Raw genomic sequence first — 24,705 nt, forward strand, 5'->3', positions numbered from 1 at the left:
AGCTGCTGTGATTGAATCAAAGACGGTGCCATTTCCCACAATAACGGGCATCGTTTCAAAAAGGAGGCTGACTGGTGTCCCCCTCTGTCGCAGGATTAATGGTGGTGAGTGACGAGTCGACGATATACGCATCTCAGGCTGTTGTGATTGGTCGAAGTGTTGAGGCCTAAGGCCTAAAACTCGACACTTCCCCAAATATGCATCGCACAAGGGAAGTGGAGGAGGCTGATTAGTCCCTCTGTCACAGGACTGATGGCTTTACAGTGAGTCATGACCTCATTTCCGACTATCCTATTCAGACTCTCAGATTGCCACTGTTGTCCCAAATTCCCATTCCATGCTGTGGTCTGATACCCACATAAAACGATTGATAATCTTTCTCACTACCATCAAGTACACCCAATTGCGATGACGATCGTCTACTGTTCTACCAAGTCCACAATCCGTGGCGTATGCACGACGATTTGCCCATCTTCTCACCGCGCCCACTGGCATAGCTCAAGAGCTTCTGATACTGATCTTGATATGAAACCATCACCCAGCTTTAGAATTCCATCATCATCAGTTCTAGAATCACGATGGCGGTGAACTGCAGCGCTAAAGGCTCGCTGCACGCCCAATACGCATACGAGGCCGAGTCCCCGATGCCCTTCGAGGCATCTCGTTCACATAAACGGCGAGCCGATCTCGACGCACAATGGTAAAATCCATCCATCCGCATCGCGAAGAGAACTCTGATCCAAAACCCAATTATATCATTAGAAGAAAAGGCGATCATGCGTGCACGTATGAAACCGATCGTAATGGCAATGGCAGAAGGATGTGATGTGCGTTCGGCAAGCTCGGGCATTCTCCTCTTAGTGATGTCGCGTTTCCTAACTCGTCTCGCAGGGTCATGCATCCATGTATATGTGTGATGGTGCCATCATTGGTAAGGTGATCAACGCGCCCCGAAATGCTGGTGCATGCAAAGCTAATTCAGAGACGGGGCCCTTCGTGAGTAGTCGTTTGCATGCCTTTCTAAGCGAGTAAGCGAGTTGACTATGCGTTTGTTCCGCATGTTTCGGTGGGAGCGGCGTCGTGTGATTGCACATGCACGTGGGCGTTTCTTGGGAACATGCGGAACGGAGAAGACGACCCAATAACCTGGGAGAACTTCTTGTGTTAGTATCGAAGTGCTCAAGTGAGAAATCAATATCGATGCTCAATGAGTAATTGAGCATTCATCGTGATGATCGCTCTGCTATCATCAAGCTCGATTAGATTTCGTGCGCGAAGGCGGGATATCGACACTGGAAGCTAATTAATTACATTTCTTAGGTGAATAAGCCTGCTAAGCATATAGGACGGCATCCGCAATAGATCTAAAAGGCTATCAGGAAAAGTAGTCCATTACTTACACTTGTCCATCGTACATCCATACCTGACCAGGTAACTGAGACCCGAAGCTTAGAAGAAACTTACGGCGATGGATGCCCAGGAGTTATCGAAGCCAAGCAACGATACGTTTGGTATGTAGGTGACTATGACTATGCGTTTGTTCCATATGTTTCGGTGCGTGGTGGCGTGTAGGTGTGTGATTGTGACAATGCACCTTACACATGGGCATATGTGGGCGTTTCTTAGGTATGTGGAACGGATGAGGCGACCCGATAGTTTGGGCTGCGCGAATTCCTCATGTTAGTATCGAAGTGCATAGAGTCGGCAGTGGATTAGTCAATGATCGATGATCAATGAAATAAGCGACTGGATTGAATGTTCATCGCGATCATGATGATCCCCCGAGCTCAATTAGATTTCGTGCGCGAAGGCGGGATATCGACAAGTACTGGGGAAGCTAATTAATTATATTCCTTAGGTAAACCCAGCATGATATGTAGAGCGGCATCCGCAGTAGATCTGAGAGGCTATTAGTTAGACCTGATACTTGGGTATACTGCGTCCAAACCTGACCACGTACTATGTAAGATCCTTGGTCTTCGCCCGAAGCATGAGGACTGAGTACTAATGGAAGAAACCTCATGATTGCGTGGACGAAGGGGCTCTTCCAGGATGGGTTATTGACAGTATATTCAGGTGGCTTGTGTATGTATGTCCCGTGTATTTCTGCAAGTATGTGATGACGATGTCCATGGGCGTTTCTCATGAACACAAAACGAAGAAGGCATCAGAACAAGACCCGACAACCTGGGCTGCTAAAACCCCCTGTGCTAGTATCGAAGTGCATAGTCAGCAATCATCAAAATGAAAACAAGCAACTGAATTGAACAAGTCATCTTCGTCGGGACGATCCCCCTGCTACTATCGTCGAACTCAATTAGATTTCGTGCGTGGAGGCGGGATATCGACGCTGGTGCTAGTGAAGCTAATTAATTGCATTCGTTAGGTGAACCCAGCGTGGTATATAGGGCGGCATCCGCAGTAGATCTAAAAGGCTATCAGGTGGACGTAACAATTGGATATACTGCATCCAAACCTGATCAGGTACTAAGATCCTTGGTCTTCGCCCGAAGCACAGGCACCAATGGAAGAAACCTGGGCGAGAGCGTCTTGCTCCTCTAGGACAACTTAACTCGACGGATCATTGACAGTATGTTCAGGTGACTATGGGTGCTTATGCGCCACGTATTTCAGCCAGTGTGATATAACATATGGACGTTTCTCGCGATCATGCGGAACGAGGAAGGCATCAAAACCAGACCCGATAACCTGGACCACCACAATTGCAACTTCCTGTGTGAGTATCGAAGTGCACAGTCAGGAATGATTGAAACGAAAACAAGCAACCAATTGAATTAGGTATTCATGGGACGATCCCCCTGTTATCGTCGAGCTCAATCAGATTTCGCGCGCATCACGCCCTATTAGATGTTGTGCTCGAAGGCGGGATATCGACGCCAGTACTGGTGAAGCTAATGAATTCCTTCAACGAACTTCAGCCCCCTAGGACGGCATCCGCATTAGTTATGAAAGGCTATCAGGATAAACGTTAACGCAGACATAATGTATCCAAACTCGACCAGGTACGACCCTTGATTTTCGCCCGAAGCTTAGGCACCACCAGGAGAAACCCATGTCAATTACGATAAACGAGGGGCGGAGAAGGATGTCCCGGTCTTCCAGAGCGGGTCATCGAGGGCCACCGTATACGTCCAAGCTTAAGAGCCCAGTGCGTCTAAATGAGGTTCTTCGGGTAGAAGCCGCTCGATGATAATACCAGCGCATATCGATCTCGGGAAGGAATCACATGATGCAGCTCGAGATGAGACTTCGATTGGTAAATGCAAGGACGTCTTGACGATGCGTACGTATGTTGCGAAGATCGTTGATTGTCTATTCCGTACGGTGTAACTGTCATTAGCGCGATAATGAAGTTGACGTACCCCCGTCATCGCGTCGTAAGCCCATCTCGCAAGACGTTCATTCATTTAAGAGTATGGACTTGTCGATGCCCGTGGATACATCTCGACATCGACCTTCCGATCAGATGGTTACTGAAAAGATGGCGGGAACTGCCTTTTGAAAGGGTGGGGCTTGGAGGGACAGGAACGGAGCTGTGCGGGATTGGAGTTGTTCCGAAATGATGATGAAAGCAAAGGGCCAGACGAGCGTGTTATTATCAATCTAGCACTGGATAGCTAAATTGCATTCCGAAGTTGTTCTAATAGTCGAATTTGTGGAATGGATGTGTGACGAGGATCCTCATCAGGTATCTCACATCTCCAATTCGACATATAACATATGGCGGGAGTAGCATGCAGTATATATGACAGGTCGAAAAAGTTCTTGAGCGAATGAAGCTAGCTAGCATCCGCCATGAAGGACATTCTTTTGATCAGAGGCTTCTCCGCACCGCGTCGGCCGATTTGCTGGGTGATTTGTTGGGTAGCCGAGCGTCGCTGATGATGCAAGTGTAATGCCAAACCCGGAGAAAGATGCAATGTCCGGGAGGAGGACAGGCGGTGCGAAATGAGGTAAGGACAACCCCTTATTCATCGGTTACATCATCACATGGACGATCGCATATAGACAGAAGTAGACTGAGGACCTAGGCAAGGCAAAGTGGATTTAAGTCGGAAGAATGTTACATAGCCAAGGAGCCTCGAGGCGTGGATTGTTCCAGATGGCGTAATGCACGGGTGCGAGGTCCGAGAATGTTGGTTTGTAAGATGTTGCATCATGATAGAGCAGGTTGTATACGAAATTCCGAATGCTTAGTGTGCGCCTGGGAAAGGGCATTTGAATATTATGTAGTGCTCTTGCTTCATATGAGTGATTGGTTTACCCGTGTGATGAGGGATGTGCGTTTTCTCCTACCTGCCCGTGTTCCCGAGTGATGTCGCCATCTAGAGCACGGAAGATTCTCGCTTACAATTTTCAAGGCGTTGTTTGTATTTATTAGGATGAGAGGCTATTGCCAATCAGGACCAAACTCCAATCAATATTTCTCGTCCCGGAAGTTCGCCGGATGATTCTACTACTTCAAGACTAAGCTTAGTTGATCATGCCATCTGTTGTGATTTAGAGGAAAAGCTCCAGAGGGGTGAAACTTTCCCAAGTCATAACTGATGCCATTTCAACAAAAGAGTGGCTGATTGGTGTTCCCCTTTCTCGCATGACTGATGGCGAGTGGCGACCTCACTTTCATCCAGTTTCCCATCTTACACAGGCTCTCAGATCTCCAAAATTGACATGAAACGATCGTCAAAGCTTTCTTGCTATGTACCATCAAGCGCACCCCACATGCCAGGTTCGTCTACAGCCTGTACTGTCAAGTTCGTAATCCTTGGCGTTCGCACAAGACTATTTTCCCATCGCGTCCAGGTTTGATACTGATACCGACACGAAACTATCACCTTTTAGAACTCCATCATCATACATTCTAGAATTACGACCGCGGTGAAGTGGCAAGTGGCTCCGGCCCCACCCATAGCCGTACCGTACCGAACCGTACGAAGCCTAGCACGAGTACTAGTACTGCGCAGCCCCATATGCATCGAAGCATCTCCAAACAACCAAACCAAACGGACGATAGCGAAATCCACTCGTATCGCGAAGAGAACGAGAACGAGATTTAAAGGGGACAACTGATCAAATCACTATTATTAGAAGAAATTTCAAAGGTCGATATCAGCATCGCCATTGCCAAACGTATGAACCCGACTTTCAGAATTCAGATCGCAATAGCAGTGGTGCCACGTTCCCTTGCAGTGGTAGTGGCAGTGGCATCATTCGGGAATCGGCAAGCTCGGGCATCCGCGAGCGAGCGGTTCTGTTGCCTATCTCAATATCAAAGATGGATCATGCGTACGTGTGGATAGGGATGACTTTGTTTCATAATATTGATATTGATATTGATATTGGTATGTGATCGATTGTAACGCTTGTTTGTACCTCTGTTTTAGACTTGAAATTTCCCCCAAGATTCTACAAGTCCCAGTTAACGAAAATGTACGTTTCGTGTCGGGATTTACACATGCACATGATCACCCTCGCTCTAGATCTTAAGAGAAGTCGTTCATGCGTATGATGCAGTGAGTGATACAGATATACATGAAACGATCACCTCCATCATCCATCCCATCACGGTGAACTCCAGTAATACGCCAGGGGCTCCGGCTATACCCAGTACTTGTCACTCCCCATTGATATCAACAATCCAACGCCCACGATCTATGTATTAAAAAAATCGCATCCGCATCCCGAAGAGAACTCATATGCATCCAAATCCCTATTTGTATTATTAGAAGGCGCGATCAGCATAGCTAAACTTGTGCACACCGATCGTAATAGCAACAAGCAGAAGTACTCAGACGCGATGTGATGCGTCGGGCACGGCACCCCTCCCCCAGTACCAGTAAGCACTGGCACTTCCGTTTCCTAACTCGTCTTCACACGACGACACATGTTAGCCGCTTCATATGCATCATTTGTAAGGTGATTACCAACGCGCCCCGAATGATGATGTTGAGAGACACGCGGGGCCCTTTCGTGAGTATGTGGACTATACTGGTAAGTCGTTCGCCTGCGTCTGAGTGTGACCGTGACTAGTACTTTGCCGCGGCGTACGCTATATGTTTTGTTTTGTTTCGAATTTTGTTCCGTGTGTTTTGGGCGTGGTGGCGTGTGAGCGTGCTTGCGCATCATGGACGGGCGTGGACGTTTCTTGAGCTTGGGAATTAGAATTATCGTGATGTGGAACGTGGAGGGGGGCTGTAGAGCCTTGTGCTTCGGACTTCTACATGTGTTAGTATCGAAGTGAGCGTTCGATATTTGGTGTTTGGTGAGTAACTTGTGTCGTGCATATGATATCGCCAAGCTTACGTTGCGTGAAGGCGGGATATCGACACTAGAACTAGAACTTCGAAGGGGAAGGTATGTAATTTGCCGTGTAATGATATATAGGACGGCATCCGTAGGGGATCTGGAAGTTTATCAGTAAGACCTGGTATTTACTGGGGTATAATGCATCTAAACTTGACGAGGTACACAGCTTGATTTTCGTCCGAAGCTTAACATAGCGCTTACGGATCCGGGGTGGGTTGTTCAGCTGACTATGCTTGTGTTTCGGCGAGGGGTGGTGAGTGTGTGATGACGACTCACATGGGTGTGTCTTGGGAACATGCGGGATGCGGGACGAGCCTGAGGAGGACAAGACAGCGTGGTCTATGGAACCTTGTGTTAATATCGAAGTGTAAAGTCAGCAGCGAAATGAACAATTGAACAACGATCGACTCGGATGATCCCTCTGCTATCGATACTCCTGCGATTACCAACACTATTAGATATCGAGCGCATCAAACTCAAGTTCTATTAGATTCGGTGCGCGAAGGCGGGCTATCGACACAGTAAATGTTATAGTACGAGCGAAGCTAATGAATTGCTCAACGTAGCGCACAGGACGGCAACCGCAGTCGATCTGAAAGGCTAAACGCCAACGCATAGACATGAAGCATCTATACCCGACCAGGTACAGAGCAGGGGGACCTAGGCCTGACCTTCGTAGGGACCAATAGAAGGGTCAATTGCAATGGATGTGGGCGGAGAAGGATGCTCCCGGTACAGGGCGGTGCTTGTGTTGTGAGTGTTTCGGCGAGTGATGAGTGTGTGACGACACAGGGTCGGTTCTTGGGAACACGCGGAACGAGAACTTTGTGTTTGTATCGAAGTGTGGTCAGCATATTCAATAGGAGAAATGGATGACGATGATGATGAATCGATCTGTTATGGATAGTCGAGTTCGATTAGTATCGCTATTAGATTCCGTGCGCATATCGACACAGTACTAGTACTATAGCACTAGTACTGATGAAGCTAATGAATTCCTGAACCTGGCGTACAGCACGGCAACTGGAGTGGATCTGAAAGGCTATAAGGATAAATGTTAACGCATAACCATTTGCATATGGGTAGATATGGTGGAGCCAAACGTGACCAGCTTCAGGTACTCCCGCCTGATCTTCGCCCGAGCACCAATAGAGTAGAGCAGACTAGAAGAGAGTGATGATGAGCGGAGAAGGATGTACCGGTGGTCCAGAATCCAGAGCTACGTTGAATTGAGCCCATTACCGAACCTGATGTTGTTCGGTTAGAACTCGATGATAATACTAACGGTTATTGATCTGGGGGATGATCACATGATCTCTCTCGAGATGAGACTTCGGATGTGTAAGGAGAAGAACGTCTTGACGATAGTACGTGATGAGATTGTCTAGGTGGGATAGCGTAATTGAGCGCAATTCGTGGAGCGCGATGATGAATGAATATTATACCCCGCGAATGGGTGTCGCAGCATGGACTGGATGTCCCCCTGGCAGTTCCGATCAAATGGTGACCTAAGTGTGATGGCGGGTGTTGGAGGGACAGGAACGGCTGGCTGCAGGTTGTTCCGGATGATGGACGAGTGGGCTTGGTTGAGGTACTGGATATAATGTTCCGAGATGAAAGTGTGACGGGTGTGACAACATATGAGTATCCGCCTTAGTTCTTCCCGGATGGAAGTGAGATACTAAAGATGGAACCGGTGTGATGAGAGGGCGGCAGGCAAGCTAATTTCCATTTGGATTTAAAGTGGAAGAGAATTATTGAATAAGGTTTGAGTATTGTATAAAAATAATAAAATACGTTTTTGGAATAGAATGTGACTAGTTTAGTGACATAACGTTTTTGTGACCGAGGTACAGAGATCCTTGCTCCCGTCCATGATGCTCTAATCGGCACGTTTAAACCTTCCTTTAATAATTATATTGACACTCGTTTTCTGGGTTTTCTTGTACTGGTACTCCCATCACCCAATAACTCGCAATGGCCGGTTTCCTGCGCAAGTTTGCAACAAACAAGAAGAATCATGGTGTAGAACATCCGGCTCCGTCAAAACCCGTTGCACTCGATCCACCTCCCTCACTCCCTCCCCTCTTTGCACGCTTCGCCACAACAACTCTTGCAGAACCAGAGTCTTCTCTATTGGACTCTTATATGACACTTCCCATCACTATCGAGAAACAACCAGTCGAGGATGAATGGGATCCTTGGAAAGTGCTCATAGAACAAGATGCACCACCCCCACCGCAACCTCCTCCCCCTCCACGCGAACCACCTCGCGTACAGCCACTTCCACCCACTCGTCGCAAGTACACAGGTCCAGGTCTACCTCCTCAAGTAAAACTCGCTGGTACGTACCCTTCTCTAACCGTATCATCGTGTTTTCATGCCTGTTAATAGACCCCGACGCGACTTTTTCTACTACACGCCCCATCCATGCTGCTTCCACACGACAGGATCGTAACGACCAGCACTCTCCCACCCGTAATTCAGTTATTATCTCCCCTATGACTCCCTCCCCTGTCACAAAACAAAAACCTTCTCACCCCCCTTCTTCTTCACAAGACAATCAGGTCCGTTCATATCCAAAACGTCATCCCCCGCAGGCTTCTAAAGATTTGCAGTCTACTCGCTTCACTCAACAAAAACCCGGTTCAAGCTCAAGTAGCAGCAGCAATCACACTGATGCAACTCGTTTCACACATGACGGGTCGTCCACAAGTGCATTTACGTCCACCAGCTCAATAGCCCCGGCTATCAAGGTAAATATCGCATTTTTATCCGTATCCATACACGTTCTGGGGACCTACACGTCAGAGACGCGTCACAAGTGACCCTTGTACGTTGTCATCCGTACTGCACGTTCCAAAGTGCAAATACACTCTAATCCCTTTTATTGCTCCCGGCTTACGCCCTTCAAATCTCCGTTCTTCGGATGCCGTTAACACGTTTTTACTTGTTTAGCAAATTGACGTCACTCCTGACTTGAAAGGTCGATCATCTTCTTCGGCCCAGAGATTGGCGGCGCGTCCTATTACTGTTAACCCGCTTAACATTTCTTCTAGTGTTCCTTCTAGATCCAATAGCTCCGTGCGTGAAAATTATACTTTTTTGCCGCTAGAAATGACTAAACTTGTTTACAGGGTGCAAAACCTACTTCGCATCCTCCCGTAAGGACTCAGACTCGCCCTCTGTCTGCTGCTGTCCCGCCCCCTGGTGAACAAATTCCGCAACGAAATCTAACGCATTCCGCTACGACTGTTATGACTAGGGCTAACCGCTCAACGGTCGCACCATCCTCTACCACCACTCGCTCGTCTTCTATCACCGTTCGTTCACCCGCAGCACCGTCCACCGCCCACGCGGTACCCCCTCGCCAGAACACACGAGCACCGGACACCGCCCACCTCAACCGCTCGACGTCGATAGAGCTCAGCGCTGCCCCCATCCGCAAAGGACCGCTTATTTTCGCAGCCATGGCGTCTGTCCACAGCCCACCAGCCAAACAAAATCCACCCACGAACCAGCTCACATCATCAAACCAGCTCACATCACACAGCGCACCCATCAATAAACAAGCACCCATCAATCAACATGACAACTCTGTGAATGCCACGTCCGCACCAGCGCGACATCATGATACACTAGCTCGTAATCACGCTGAGCCTGGTCGTAATCACGCTGAGACGCCTGGTCGTAGTCACGCTGAGACGCCAGCTCGTAATCACGCCGAGACGGTCGGTCGCAATCACGTCGTGACCCTTGGTTACCCGTCTCCTCCCGCAACAACAAGTTCTGGTCTGGGCCCCGGCGTTAACGTGCCTTCATTGTCGTCTCGCGTGCCTTTAATTGTGGGCGTACCTTCCTCGGGTGTGAGTTCGGAACGTGTCCCGTTGGCCGCGGGCGTGCCTTTGATATCGGGTTCAGAACGCGTGCCTTTGATGGCGGCTTCGGAGCGTGCACCGTTGATCGCGAGTTCGGAGCGTGGACCGTTGGCTTCGACTTCTGCACAGGGGCGCGTTTCAGTAGAGACCGGACGTGAACCTGGGCCAGTACGGTCCGAAATTGGGCGTTCGTCCGACATTGGACCAGGACGCATCTCTGATATGGGAGTAGTGCGTCCATCAGACACCACCCGCGTCTCATCAGACGCCACTCGCATGCCTCTCCGCAAGCTCAGCAGAGCGACGAGCAAAGAAAGCCTCAAGCCCCGGGTATTAACTAAAACGCGTCCTCCTACTCCTTCTGGACCGCCTGCGTTGATATTGAAGAAGATTTCTATGGAGGGGCTTTTTTCGGAGGATACGCTGTTTTTGGATGCGGACCCGTTTGCGAAGGTGGATGGGGTGCAGGTTGTTAAGATGCATGAGGAGAGTGGTGAGACGCCGCCGAGGCCAAAGTCTCCTTTGGCGCGACCCAAGTCTCCCACGCGACCCAAGTCTCCTGTGACGCGACCCAAGTCGCCGTTGGCACGACCCAAGTCTCCTGTCACGCGACCAAAGTCGCCCTTGACTCCTGAATCGCCCGAGGACTATAAATCTGCGCGGACACAGCGCCGAGGACAGTGGCTCGAGAAGACGCGTCCTCCTGTTGCCGCTGATGCGACTGCTCAGCAGGAAGTGATGAGCAAGGAAGCTGAGCTTCTTCAAGAGGAGGAAGAAGTGCGGTTGCGGAAGGAGGAGGAGAAACGTCAACGAGAGGATGAAGCGCGACGGAAGGAAGAGGAGAGGCTTCAGAAGGAGGAGGAGGAACGCAGATTGCAGGAGGAGGAAGACAAGAGATTGAAGGAGGAAGAGGAGGAAAAACGACGCGTGGAAGAAGAGATCGCTCGTAGGCCTCCGACGTTTTACCCGATCGTGAGGCATCTTGCCGACGCGTCTCTCCTGCCGCATTTCCTGGCGTATCTGACGTTTTCGGATTGGTGTTCGCTCTATGCCGCGAATAAGGAGGTTCGCGCGGTGTTTGAGAGTAGGGTGCTGAGGGAGTTTGTGTTGGAGCATTTCCTGACGACTGTTGGGTATGCGAGGTGGAGGTTTGAGTGGGCGGAGCCGCTTGCTTTGTCTTTGAAGGTCAGTCCCTTTTCCTTCCTTCGATGTGACATGCTAACGCAAACCAAAGGACCTAAACGATTACATGCGAGGCGTCTCGATGCCCACCCACCAATACGCACAACTAGCAGAAGCCTATCTCCAGCCCCGTATCCTAAACCCAGGGGAAAAGCACCCCCAAGTGAAGGTCCCGGATATTCTGTCGCTCGCGATGACTACGCGCGCTTATACGCGGGTTGTGATGCGCTTGAGGGCGCAGGCTGAGAGTGAGGCGAGGGCTGTTGCGAGGTCGCATGTTAGTCCGGTGCAGTCGAGGCCTGCTACGCGCGATGGGCAGGCGTCGAGGCCTGCTACGCGCGACGGACAAGCAGTGCGGCGGTCTTCCTCGAGTCGCACACCATCGCCGACATCGTTATATTCTCACGGCAAGTCTTCGGTGTCTGCGTCAAATCAGACGTTCCAGTCACCTCTGGTCCGGCTTCACCGTGCGCCGCTCTTGCGGGTGTTTGTTCCTTCTCCTGAAGGGGAGTGGTTATCTGACTCGAGTGTTGTTGAGTGCGAGGCTGAGCTGAAGCGGGCTGGTGTTTTGAAGCTTTTGAGGGTTGGGGATGTGGTGTGGGATGTTGCTGTGGGTGATGAGGGGAATTTGGGGAGGATGGTTTGGGATGGGAGTTACCTTGTGGTGAGTGCCTTTGTGTCATGGCAGGCTTTCTACGTTTGGCTCATGGTGTGTTTCAGGACCTTGATCACAAGTACTCGCGAATGGGCGAGCTATCGCCTTATTTCCACAGTCTAGCGTTCTCTCCATCATATTTCCACCGCGTCATCCGTACGGGTGTCAGTACTGTCTTGAACCCTGGTGGCAATCCTATTGTTTATATAGATGTTAGTCCTTGGGGCCAGGAGCTTGCTGCTAACTTGCAGTTGTTGCAGGATAGAGCTACGACAGCGACGTGAGTGCATTTTATCGGCCTTTTTCACACCATCACATGCTGACTGATTCGATTCTCGAATAGACCTCACGGAGCACTCCACAGCGTCGTCCACTGGCTCCACCGCTCCTCATTCACGATCCGACCCCCCGTCTCCCCCCACCACCCACACGCCTACTCGCACTCTCAAAACCTGCGACTCCCAATCCCCAACGTTGCTGGCTTCTTCATCGATCCTGGCTGGTACGGGACTGTGGTAGTCGAAGCCGAAGGCACGAACGAGGGCCTTGCAGATTTCCAGGCGAGGTGTGGGCCTGGTGCGTTCCCTCCCCGCGCGGATAATGTTACGTCGAAGATGAGGAGTGAGAAGGAGAAGGGGAGTAGGAGGGTTTATAGGGTTCTTAGGGAGAAGAGGTGGGTTTTGCTTTTTGCTTTTTTTGGTGGGGGGATGAGCTGATTTTTTTTGTGATTTTTAGTCGCCCTGGTGAGATTTGGATTCGTGCCGTTCGTGAAAAAGAACGTGTGATGTGATTTTGGTTGTGGTTGTGGTTTTTTCAAACTCTCACTCTCGCTTTCCCTCTTATGCATTTTTTAATAATGGCTGTGCCTTGACTGTTCTCGTTTGAACACTTTTTTTTTCTTTTTCGTCTGCATTTGGTCGGAACCTTTCGCGTCGCGCAGCTATTCAGAACCTTTTTATCGCGCTCCCGGTCAGAAACATTTACTGCGCTCCCAGTCAGAAACATTTATCGCGCCCCCAGAACCATCTATCGCGCTCCCAGTCAAACATTTATCTCGCTCTCAGTCAGAACCATTTTCCCATCGCGCGCGCCCCCTCGTTCGTTTCTCGTACACTTTCTGGATACTGCGACGTGTTTTTTTTCCCATAGAGATACATGTACAAGCATAGTTATTCCCCCCCGGATTGTGTTTTATGTCCTACTCCTCTTTTTTTCAAATACATCAAAAATCGTATACAATGCGTAATCATGGTATGGTCGAGAAAAATCAAAACACGTGATGTGACGCGACGCGTTCGCTGGTTGATTTCATTTCAAGTTATTTCCTTGTTGTGTTCATTGGCATCTCTTCGAGACACCTCACCTCATTCTTTCGCCGCCAGTTTTTTTGAAGTGATCAGCGGGTCTGTCATTTAATATCGATACCTCAGGGGATTCAGATTTGGCGTGCTTCTTGGATCGTCCATCATCCACTCGAAAGTCCAGCGATCTTCATGATGTTCCACGGCATGCTTTTCGCGACACTTATACTCGCCCTCCTCACGCTGGTCTCTGCGTCCTTGTACCCCGTCCAGCCTATCCAAAACACCGTGTACTACGCCGGACAGACTGTTCTGACGAGGTGGATAGATGATGGGACTTATCCGCTGCTTAGCAATATGGGGGGTATTACTATACAGCTGTGGTATGATTCTGACGTGCGTTTCTCGTTTCATCCCTATCCCCATTTCTGTTTCTTCCCCTCCCCCTCCCCCTGTTGAGAGAAAGGGACTTTAATGACGGATCGTGTGGTTTGCACAGATGTACCTCGGGACGCTCGCTACGAACGTGAGTCCTGGCGCCAAGGCTTGGCAGTTTGATATACCCAGGAGTCTTGTGCATGATTCTTCAAATTTGTATGTGTCATTTGAACCAACCAGATGTGACGGCGAGGACGCTCATATTTCATTACTCCCCCTCCCTCCCCTTTTACGAATAGCACTCTGCGTTACATCACGAATACGCCATACGACATGATCATCTACAGCGCCGACTTTACGATCGTGATCCAAGGCGATTCGCTCCCGACATCTACATCTGCGAGTTCTTCTTTGGGTGTGACGAGCTCTAGCACTAGCACTAGCCAGAATCTGTTCTTTCAGGCGACCTCTGCATCATCGCCGTCTGCGCCTTCGTCTTCTGGGTCTGAAACTCCAACGCCATCAGCAACAAACATCGTGATGCCTCCCCTCCGTCCAGGCGACGTCGGCAACATCAACCAACCCGCTGGCAATAGCAGGAACAGCGGAGGCCGCATCGATATTGAGAAACTCAAGTTCCGCGTGGTGTTTATTCTGTGGCCGGCCTTGTTGGGGGTTACGATGGCTCTTTGAGATTTTTTTTGTTGATGTGTTTTTTTTTTGTTTACTTTTTTTTACCTTTATCTTTATTTTGTCTTTTATTTCGATTTTGTGTTTTCATGTAATGGATTCAACGGATGGAATTTGGGATGCACACAAGTGCCGGTGTGTGAGCGCGATGAGCTGGCTTGTGATTAATGCCCGCAGCGGAGTTACCGTGCTGTACTTCACATCTGCTTCATCTAAACCGTCGGCATGGACAAGTATAGAACGAGTCTTGTTTCATCCCACATTCGATCGCAAGGCATTGTAATTTGTTACTACTACTATGACCGCACCATCAGGGGACGCCAGCGACATTTCTACGAAGATATTGAAGGATCATCCAAAGAATGTACCGGTTCCTCCAACGTTCTCTGATATATTGGAACATCGAGCGTTTCTGAAATGTCGCTTGGCTCAGGCGTATCTTCGGTGAGCTTATTGTGTGGGGACGTACGAAATTGATCATATGCCAATATGCATGAACACTATGCGCTGGTCCAAGGGCATCTCCTCGTCACCGGCCAACGACTGGACCGCTCGGTGCAGCGCTCGGGCAGCCCGCTTGGAATTCATTTTTCCATCTCCGCACAAGTTCTTGTAGAATGCCTCGACTAAGCGCTGCACCGTACTGTCGTTGACACTCCATAATGTCCCAATCACACTCTGCACACCAGCAAATTGTAGGCTAGCCGCCAGGTGTATGACTTCGTCAGGCGTATTGACATCACCGACTGCGGTTTCACAGGCAGAAAGAAAGGCAAATTCATGCCGAGACAGATCCATTTGTGAGATATCGAGGAGTGAAAGCGGTTGGTCGCGCATGAGAAAGGCCGACTTGAAGGGTTCTGTATAGTTCTGTGTGCCGTGACACGAAAAATGAAGCCAAGTATTGTCTCGCAACGCGCGCAATGCTCTCGATTTTATTGCCTCAGCGCTCGTTATTTTGGTGAAGGAAACAGTCGGAGGAGGGGGCAAAAGATTCCGCACCAATTCTAGTTCGGGCTCCACACACTCCAAAATGAATGGATGACCAGCTGGGTGATTCTGACCGATGGCAGCAAAGGGCACTGACAGGGATCTGTCATGACTTCTGCGAGCCCTGATCAGCGCGGTAAGTGATGGCGTGTATGAAGAGATATAGAGGTTCGAAAGCAACTGTCCACCTTGCCTGTACGCGCCAGCAGCGTGAAATGGCAAAAAATTGAAGAAAGACGTCGGACACCACCATATCCGGGAACCTGGTGGTGCAAATCCGCCCAGATTGTCTACCACCGGGCTGACAACGTCGTCCCACAACTCCATCAATGCTTTCATCAGCGCTGATTGGGTCCGTTTTGGAGAGGGCTTGGGAGTGGCTTTGGGGGTGGGTTTGGGAGCGGCCTGTGATTGACTTGCCCGTTGGAGTTTGACCACCAAATGTTGGAGTTTCTCCAAATTGATGCAGAGTTTAATGTTGATCGGAGGTTGGTTGTGTGGAATAATAATGGCATTGCAAGACGAATTGCTTGCAACGAGCACGATGATAGGCCCATCACGAGCTGCATTTTGAAGATCGGAGAACAAGGGGGGAAGTAGGAAGCGAGAGAAGCCCTCGATCTTGCGAATATCTTCTACAACTCTATTCCAGTCCTCCACTAGACGTCGGTACCGGCTTGCTTCTGCTTCTACATTGACTCCTGGGGTTCCCTCTGCATGATTGGCAGGAGGTGCATCAAGGAGGGAGCTGAGGTGTCTGAATTTCTTCATCAGGGACACTGCATGATCACCGAGATCTTGGAGGCCGTCAAGAGGCGTGCGAAGTCGTGTCATCTGGGTCCAAATGATAGTCCTACCTTGTTCCAACAACTCGACAGCACGACACATATTACCGCTACGAAGCGCACATGATGCAGCATCCACGGCAAGCATACTTGGAAAGTTCTTCATGGCATCGTGACGAGACGATACTGAAGCTGTCGCTGACATGTAAGTGTCGAGGAGCTGCATGGAAGTCGCATAAGCCTCCAGTTCAGTAGCATGTGAATGTTCGTGGGCCTTGTTAACCCAGCGTAGACTTGCTCGCAGGCGAGATAGCAAACCTCCAGAGACAACATTCGCTGCTGCCTGGAGATGATGCATGGCAGCAGCCAAACTGTCAATGTATTCACCAGTGCCGTTAAGTCCCGATTGATGGAACAACATATAGACGTTAGCTAGCGATCCATGGGCGATAAATAGACGGCGGTCGTGTTGCGTCAAGAGAGTCAATGCACAGCAGAGATTTTCTTGTGACTCGTGGAGGTCTTCTCGATCGCGTCGGTGCTCGAAGCGGGTTTTGAGCGCAATCGCAAGGTTACCTAATGACGAGGACCGATTTGGGTGACCGACTGGATATAAAGCCAGCGCGTCCCTGTGAAGCATGACAGCGTCGTCCAAGTCTTGGTCATTGCCTCGGTGCTTGAAGCGGGTGGAGAGCACATTCGCAAGGTTATTTAATGACATGGACCGATCTGAGTGACCGACTGGGCGTAAAGCTAGCGCATCTCTGTGAAACATGATAGCGTCATCCAAGTCTTGGTCATTTCCTTGGTGCTTGAAGCGGGTGAAGAGCCCATCCGCAAGGTTATTTAATAACGAAGACCGATCTGGGTGACCGACTGGATGTAAAGCCAGCGCGTCCCTGAGAAGCATGACAGCGTCACACAAGTCTTGGTCATTGCCTCGGTGCTCGAAGCGGGTGGAGAGCACATTTGCAAGGTTATTTAATGACGAGGACCGATCTGGGTGACCGACTGGATGTAAAGCCAGCGCGTCCCTGTGAAGCATGACAGCGTCATCCAAGTCTTGGTCATTGCCTCGGTGCTCGAAGTGGGTGGAGAGCACAATCGCAAGGTTATTTAATGACTTGGACCGATCTGGGTGACCGACTGGATGTAAAGCCAGCGCGTCCCTGAGAAGCATGACAGCGTCACACAAGTCTTGGTCATTGCCTCGGTGCTCGAAGCGGGTGGAGAGCACATTCGCAAGGTTATTTAGTAATTGCGCTCGGCGATCATCCATACTGTCGTAGTATCGCAGTGCATCGTAATGAAGGGAGATCACTTCATCTAAGTCGTGGGGATCATCTCTCTGCAAGCACCGCTCTGCACGATCAACAAGGTGATTTGGCGACAACGGAAGCATGGATGCAGCGGGTTGCATGTGCCCAATATCGTGTCCATCCATGCCTCCAACTCGATGTAGAGCAAATGTATCAATTGCAAGCAAAGCTGCTCTGTAAATGTGGCTGTTGGCGTGGCAAACCTCGAGGACTTCGCTCATTAACTCTCCGGCCACATCAGCATCTGTTTGAAATCCCCGTTTCGCAAAGCGAGACAGCAGAGAAATGGCAAGATAGAGCTGGGTTGTGGGTCGGTCAGGATGACCAGTAGGACGCAAAGCAAGGGCCTCTTGAAAAAGAGAGATGGGGATGTCGAGGTCGAGGGATGTTCCATTAACTTGGCAACTCAAAAACTTGGCAATAGCTAAATTGAACAGTGTTGCAGGGCGGCAGGGATCATCTACGGGGCAAAGATCCGAGGCGCGTTCAAAGTGCTTGATGGATTGGTCGAGATCCACACTGTTCTGCCGCCTGCGGTATCGTGCGAGAAGATGATGTCCGGTGTCCGCCCTGAGTATTAATGCCTTTCTATTGCCGGACGTAACCTACATATCACAAGCTCTCAGCATCAGAATGTCAGACTGCATTGATCACTAACGGTAGTAAGGGGGGAAAGGACACCACAATTGTCATCAGAACACCGCCGCTCCACTGTCACCAACAGTGAAGTACACGGGGATACGAGTTCCGCCTGCTTGGGCTGAAAAACTCTGGCTGTGATACTCGTCAACATCTATCAGGCGTAATTTGCAACAGACGTTACTGACGACATAACTTTTCACTGCGATCCAATAATTCACCCATGGACATCTCGAATGTGCGAAGGACTTCTCCATGGCCAAGCATGGGACCCAGTTCAAATGAGGCATACACGCTGACCCGAACGAGAGAAGATGGTTCACATGGCCTAGAGTTTTTCTCAACACCTGCAGGAAAGATGGGATCAACGACAACTTACAGAAGTATGGGCTCGTTCCATTCGACAACAGCCTGGTCTACGTGCACAGGCTTGTTGCTTGTTTGGAATTCGATACCGTGAGTCTTTACTACCACATGGAAGCCAGCGGGAATCCGTTGGAGACCAAGAGTTAGATCAGTCGCGCGAATGGCTTGGGAGATGTCGTCAATTCATGCGACACTGAGTTTAATATCACATACCAGTAACGACGATCTGTTGCACTCCACTGAGGTGTGCCTCTCCCGGGTCTTGGGGGTGTTCTGGGTAGCTTGCCTCCTCACCCAAGGCTGGGAGGGTATCATCGAGTGGGTCTGGCACGGTGTCCGTGGCGAAACGAAACAGCAGAGTAATGACGAAATAAAGTGTTACAAGAATGGCTTTGGGAAATCATTGGTATGTGCTGAATGAAAAAAGATGGTGCATACTATTGACGGCGAATTGTAGCATTTCACCAATCGCGAGGTTCGTCTCGGAGTCCTGGGGGTGTACTGGGTGACTCGGCTCCTCCAAGGGTGGAGGGCAATCATCAAGAGGATGAGGAACGAAGTTTGACATATGGCTGAGGGATGCAAACTAGCACTTGAGAGTAAGATGTGTACTAGAGGTCACGGAAAACTGCAGTGCTCGCAAATGCCTGATGGATTATAAAGGAAGAGACCATAGCATGCGCGCGGCATCCGCACTGCGCTGCGATGTGCAGAGCTGAGGTCAACGGGACAGAAGCGGCTCGCAGCTCATTGAATTACCTATAGAATCATGAATGAGCGTTAGATTTGCACAGCAGAGGTGTGTTGTAGGTGCGCCATTGATTGACGCAGCCAACACGAGGAGGCTGCGAAGCTCAAGAACAGCACAGTATTCTAGGCTTTCGAATATTGCGAAGCACGGCATGAATATCACCGCCCTCAGGCCTCAGCCCCATCCCACTGCTGTCAGACAGTGTGTCACGCGAGAAGACAGGAATTGACAAGAACTCACTTTCTGCCATCCGGGCAGCAGTCGCAACACTTTGCCTAGACAGACAACGGTACACTGTTCTGGGCTGAGGGCTTATGACGGAATGGGACAAAGTCCTGCTCGGGTCCTGATAGGTCGAGGCTTCCACTTGCGCGAGAAACGGGATATTGATTGACCATTGTACATGGAAGAATGTGATACTTGTTGTCACAATTCATTGTTATGGACGTTGCAGGGATGGTGTGAATGATCGAGTGAGGTTGGTTGAGAATAAGCGTAGTAGACTTTGAAGCGGTTAATCGATATGGTCACAGCCCACAGTTAGCATCAGATCCGACGAGACCAAAAATTTAAAGCGAGGTGTGCGTGTTTGCATGGATGGAATATGTCACACATTCAAATAATGGTCCGGGGCCCGGGCTGCATGAATTGGCGATATCGAATTATCGATGCAAACATCGAGCGGGGTTTAAACTTCGCTGGACGCTATTGAAGTTCTCGCCTTCCTTTGTCCTACCAGTGTTAATTCTCAGCATGTGCCGCAGGGACTATGCTTGTTCTCGATTTTTTTTTGTCACGGTGTCCCAGGGCATCCAGTGCACTGTTGTTGTAGCTCCAGAATTTTCCAATACCCGTTACTGACGTTGACTTGCTGAGGAAATCATCCATCGCCGCAACGCGTCTGGGGAAATGGTTTTTCGTTCAACCACAACCTGTATGTGAGACGGCCTGCGTTGCACATACTAGCGTGCGTTTTTCGTTTCGTTTCTTCCCCCTCCCCTTTGTCGTTGAGAGAAAGGGACTTCAATGACGGATCGTGTGGTTTGTACAGATGTACCTTGGGACGCTCGCTACGAACGTGAGTCCTGGTGCCAAGGCTTGGCAGTTTGATATACCCAGGAGCCTTGTGCATGATACCTCGAATTTGTATGTATCACTTGAACCAACCAGATGTGACGGCGAGGACGCTCATTACCCCCCCTCCCTTGACACGATAGCACTCTGCGATACATCACGAATACTCCATACGACATGATCATCTACAGCGCCGACTTTACGATCGTGGTCAAAGGCGGTTCGTTCCCGACATCTGCGAGTTCTTTAGCTGTGACGAGCTCTAGCACTAGCGAGAATCTGTTCTTTCAGGCGACCTCTGCAGCATCGCCGTCTGCGCCTTCGTCTTCCGAGTCTGGGTCTGAAACTCCAATGCCATCAGCAAGAAACATCGTGATGCCTCCCCTCCGTCCAGGCGACGTCAGCAACGTCAATCAACCCTCTGGCAATAGCAGGAACAGCGGAGGCCGCATCGATATTGAGAAACTCAAGTTCCGCGTGGTGTTTATTCTGTGGCCGGCATTGTTGGGCGTTACGATGGCTCTTTGAGATTTTTTTTTGTTGATGTGTTTTTTTTGTGTTTGCCTTTTTACCTTTTCTACCTTTCTGTGATTATTTCGATTTTGTGTTTTCATGTAATGGATTCAAAGTTCAGAATTGGATAGAATTTTGGGATGCACAGATACAAGTGCCGGTGTGTGAGCGCGATGAGCTGGCTCGTGATTAATGCCCGCAGCGGAGTTACCGTGCTGTAAGTCACATCTGCTTCATCCAAACCGTCGGCATGGTTAAGTATAGAACGAGTCTTGTTTCATCCCCACATTCGATCGCAAGGCATTGTAATTTGTTACTACTACTATGACCGCACCATCGGGGTACGCCAGCGACATCTCTACGAAGATATTGAAGGATCATCCAAAGAATGTACCGGTTCCTCCAACGTTCTCTGATGCACTTGAACATCGAGCGTTTCTGAAATTTCGCTTGGCTCAGGCGTATCGTATCTTCGGTGAGCTTATTGTGTTGTCGTGACGGGAAGCGCTCGTCGTCATCATGCAACGCAGCAAAGTACGGCTATGACGAAGGCGTTGCAGGACATATCACTGTCCGGGTAAGAATGATGACAACTGATAATATGGTGTGCGCGATTATTCTAATTGCTTTGTTGAAAAGGACCCCATCAGGCCGGATTGCTACTGGGTCAACCCCTGGGTGATCGATTATGTTGTCAAGATAGAAATCATAATATTCACTAGTTGATATAGGGTGTTCACTTCAAGCTCATACAGCCTGAGCTTCTCCTTCTCGTAGACCATGAAGGAAAGATACAGGACAAGGAGTCCGGACCCTTTCGGTTCCTCAACCGATCGGCATACATGATTCATTCAGCCATTCACGAAGCTCGTCCGGATGTCATCTGTGCTGCGCATTCGCACACTACGTATGCCAAGGCTTTCGGCTCCCTTGGGAAGCTCCTTGATCCCATTACTCAGGACAGCTGTGCGTTTTATGAGGTATCTCGATTCATCATTCTTCAATGAAACGAGATGTCTCAGTCAATGAATCTACAGGATCATACGTTGTATAGCGAATTTCGTGGCATTGTCGAGGATCGCGAGGAAGGTCTGGCTATAGCAGCTGCTCTGGGTTCAAAGAAGGTTTGCAAATGCACCGATTTGTATGTGTCGACGCTCACAGTATTCTAGGCTGCTATCCTCCAGGTATCTTTGAGAGTTCGGTCGAGTGTTCTCACCTGCTTACCATGCTCCACTTAGAACCATGGGGGCCTTGTTGCAACCAAGTCGATTGAATCTACCATTTTCTTTTTCATCTCTTTGGAAAAGTGCTGCAAGGTTCAAATGATAGCAGACCAGGCCGCCGCCGCTCTTGGACAGAGACCACGTCTTATTGACCATGCAAGTGCGGTCAAAACACGGCAACTTCTTGGATCTGAGCTAGGTGGTTGGTTCAGTGGGGTTCCCGAGTTTCAGCTCTTGGAGCACGAAGAAGGAAAGAAATTCGAGTATACGCCTGCACATGAGTCGAACCTGTAGCTGACCTATTTACCAATATGTATTATGGAGTCCTGAAGCACCCAGCGATATTCCTGCCAATTTTTTGATCCTCTACCAACATGGCATAGGTATCCACGGGTAACGTGAAACGACCGTTGGCATTTCCTCTACAGAAACAAACCCATGCGCGGATTCCCTACGAAGCATCTCTATAAGGTATAAGACAGGCTGGTCACCAGAATCTCTGGAAGCGAAACCGTCAAATCTAGAGAGCCATTCATCGAGAGGGATGAGTGGTAGGCCAAGGCGTCCTGCAAAAGATCGAGCCCTCAAAGTTGGATTCGGAGGCGCGATATGGAGTATCGGACATGGGGAAGGTGAGTTGTACATTTCTATGAGAGCCGTTGCAGCAGAACCCATCGGAACCCATGAAAACATCTGGTAGTGTGAAGCATGGAGTTGAAATTCATAAAATCACCCGGTCATGGAGGGCCACTCACCCGAGAAGCATCTGGAACCGCTCCGACACAAAGACAAGTTCTTGCAATTGCAGATAACCATCCTCGCCCGTACCTGAATGCTTTGTGGTGCTGGTCAAAAGAAATCATGATCGGTCGCAAACTGGCGTTGACTGACAACCGCTGCTGGGCGACCCAAATCGACTCGATGAATACCCAGCCAACAGCGTCGAAGTAGTCAGCTGGGTAATTCTCCAACGGTACGCGACACCGCGAATCTGGAAAGAAGATTAGTAAAACTTATGATGATAAAAAGTCACATTACGAACTCGCAAACAACGCCGGCGAGCTTACGACCACGAAACGCGGGGGAAGTGGAAGGGGACTTTTCAACGCGAAATCAATCCACTTTTGTAATTTGTGGCGTTCACTTAAGAATAATGATGGGGGTGTGCTCCGATCATAATGAGACCAAGCTGCCGAGTTATCATGCGAACGTGTAACCAGCAAAGAACCTGACTCACGATCGTGTATGATGTGTGGTGGAGGCAACAACCTCAGCAAAGTGCTCCTGAGGTATGGCAGTATCCTCATCACATGCGTCGCCATCCACTAAGACCAGCTTTTTGTGGTGGATAAGATCCTCACCAAAACCAATTTTCTTGAGTATCTTTGACTGCCTTTCTGCGAATGAATCACTACTCGTGTCCTTCGTTACAAGAGCATATACTCTTGCGGTGGTCTCGCAGTCCAACAACTTCACTAGAAGGCTCGCTCCAAGTGTGGAAGTACTATCCGTGAGCAGAATAGTTTCCCTGAGGAGTGGACCGTGGGACGGCTGACGGGCAGAAGAACTCGTTACATATGTTCGCGCCATATTGACCACGACGAGGCATCGGCTCAGGTACATCTTAGCACGTTTACGAAGGGAGATGACTACAGGATGCCGGTGAACAATGTTATCGGAAGACTTGTGAATATCGATTTTGTTAGTTGTACGGGAAGTTTCCAATAAGAACGGGCGAGCTTTTGTCGCTGGTAGGCTTTGAATCTTGAAATTATTCACGAGGCACTGGATAAAATGTTGGTACACACCCATCAATGCCATACTCTATGATGTTTTCGATGTCGCTCTTAATTAGAGTAGTCTTGACAAGGCGTCTCACAAATTTAAACGGCTTTCGAGGGGTCAATACAGCCGGTGGTGTAATGGGTGTTGAGACACTCTCATTGAGTGACACAATTTCGGGAGCATATTCAGCCACAATGGATTGTCTATCGGGTGTCCCATCCTCGACGTATTTCCATGGCTTTAGCACTGATGCTACGATGACCATCTAAGAAAGTGTCAAATCCTGAGAATGGGCATAAGAAATAATTGAGGAACCTCTGGGTATATACAAACGTGTGGAGGTGGAGACATGTTCGTCGGATCAAGAGCGAGCCTGTCCGTGCTGTTAGCGATGGTGAGTGTACCTTCAAGCTGACGAACTGAATGTAACGCTTGAACGCTGTGAGTTTCTCTTTGTCACCAACGTCAATCACATCGTCCATCTGCGGGTCCACCAGAACGCCTAGGTGTTGATACGCATGAAAAATGATTGCCCCACGGATCATTGGATCCTCCATCAGGATATGCTCTAGTGTCAAAGTCAGAACGTACACAACAATACTATGGGAGATATGCGCGCACCTAACAAGACATGATTGATCTTTGCAAGTCAGTTACATTGATTTGGCACGGTGAATAAATCAAACCTGTTCCCCAGTATGCGCAATTTCCCGGTCCGAACAATTATTAGCCGTGCCATCAGGAAAAGAGGGAAGTGAATATGCGCTCGAGACAAAGCAATGCCCATAGGGGACCGACGAAGTATCTGTGTCAACAACCATACAGGAAGTGTCGGTGAAAGATCGC

General features: G+C 49.5%; 6 protein-coding genes across 6 annotated transcripts; 4 read left to right on the forward strand and 2 right to left on the reverse strand.

The window, feature by feature from the left end:
- Nucleotides 1-11,454: 11,454 nt before the first annotated feature.
- Nucleotides 11,455-12,832, forward strand: DEU56DRAFT_743615 (uncharacterized protein; the record flags this gene model as incomplete). The annotated part of the gene is made up of 4 exons (XM_041349022.1): nucleotides 11,455-12,051; nucleotides 12,108-12,322; nucleotides 12,386-12,715; nucleotides 12,778-12,832. 4 exons carry the CDS (start codon nucleotides 11,455-11,457, stop codon nucleotides 12,830-12,832), a joined length of 1,197 nt encoding a protein of 398 aa, XP_041204660.1.
- A 706-nt stretch (nucleotides 12,833-13,538) lies between these two features.
- DEU56DRAFT_961501 (uncharacterized protein) lies at nucleotides 13,539-14,414 on the forward strand (the record flags this gene model as incomplete). Its single annotated transcript, XM_041359343.1, has 3 exons — nucleotides 13,539-13,739; nucleotides 13,843-13,937; nucleotides 14,021-14,414. 3 exons carry the CDS (start codon nucleotides 13,539-13,541, stop codon nucleotides 14,412-14,414), a joined length of 690 nt encoding a protein of 229 aa, XP_041204661.1.
- A 474-nt stretch (nucleotides 14,415-14,888) lies between these two features.
- DEU56DRAFT_916425 (CHAT domain-containing protein) lies at nucleotides 14,889-19,078 on the reverse strand (the record flags this gene model as incomplete). The annotated part of the gene is made up of 6 exons (XM_041357856.1): nucleotides 14,889-18,110; nucleotides 18,164-18,279; nucleotides 18,333-18,472; nucleotides 18,524-18,674; nucleotides 18,724-18,900; nucleotides 18,949-19,078. The coding sequence occupies 6 exons, from the start codon at nucleotides 19,076-19,078 to the stop codon at nucleotides 14,889-14,891; spliced, it is 3,936 nt and encodes a 1,311-aa protein (XP_041204662.1).
- Nucleotides 19,079-19,980: 902 nt separating this feature from the next.
- DEU56DRAFT_824592 (uncharacterized protein) lies at nucleotides 19,981-20,992 on the forward strand. The gene is made up of 3 exons (XM_041354254.1): nucleotides 19,981-20,228; nucleotides 20,313-20,407; nucleotides 20,479-20,992. The coding sequence occupies exons 2-3, from the start codon at nucleotides 20,313-20,315 to the stop codon at nucleotides 20,861-20,863; spliced, it is 480 nt and encodes a 159-aa protein (XP_041204663.1). The 5' UTR covers nucleotides 19,981-20,228; the 3' UTR covers nucleotides 20,864-20,992.
- Nucleotides 20,993-21,074: 82 nt separating this feature from the next.
- On the forward strand, nucleotides 21,075-22,404 carry DEU56DRAFT_567040 (class II aldolase/adducin domain-containing protein). The gene is made up of 7 exons (XM_041346847.1): nucleotides 21,075-21,323; nucleotides 21,379-21,425; nucleotides 21,488-21,526; nucleotides 21,580-21,828; nucleotides 21,886-21,972; nucleotides 22,021-22,035; nucleotides 22,090-22,404. Exons 1-7 carry the CDS (start codon nucleotides 21,173-21,175, stop codon nucleotides 22,366-22,368), a joined length of 867 nt encoding a protein of 288 aa, XP_041204664.1. The 5' UTR covers nucleotides 21,075-21,172; the 3' UTR covers nucleotides 22,369-22,404.
- On the reverse strand, nucleotides 22,266-24,680 carry DEU56DRAFT_961506 (uncharacterized protein; the record flags this gene model as incomplete). Its single annotated transcript, XM_041359344.1, has 9 exons — nucleotides 22,266-22,767; nucleotides 22,830-23,065; nucleotides 23,117-23,172; nucleotides 23,312-23,830; nucleotides 23,883-24,124; nucleotides 24,193-24,232; nucleotides 24,280-24,427; nucleotides 24,481-24,499; nucleotides 24,546-24,680. 9 exons carry the CDS (start codon nucleotides 24,678-24,680, stop codon nucleotides 22,441-22,443), a joined length of 1,722 nt encoding a protein of 573 aa, XP_041204665.1. The 3' UTR covers nucleotides 22,266-22,440.
- Nucleotides 24,681-24,705: the final 25 nt, after the last annotated feature.

The sequence above is a fragment of the Suillus clintonianus genome (genome assembly GCF_016758775.1).
Source record: "Suillus clintonianus strain FC179 chromosome Unknown DEU56scaffold_85, whole genome shotgun sequence".
Classification (NCBI taxonomy): domain Eukaryota; kingdom Fungi; phylum Basidiomycota; class Agaricomycetes; order Boletales; family Suillaceae; genus Suillus; species Suillus clintonianus.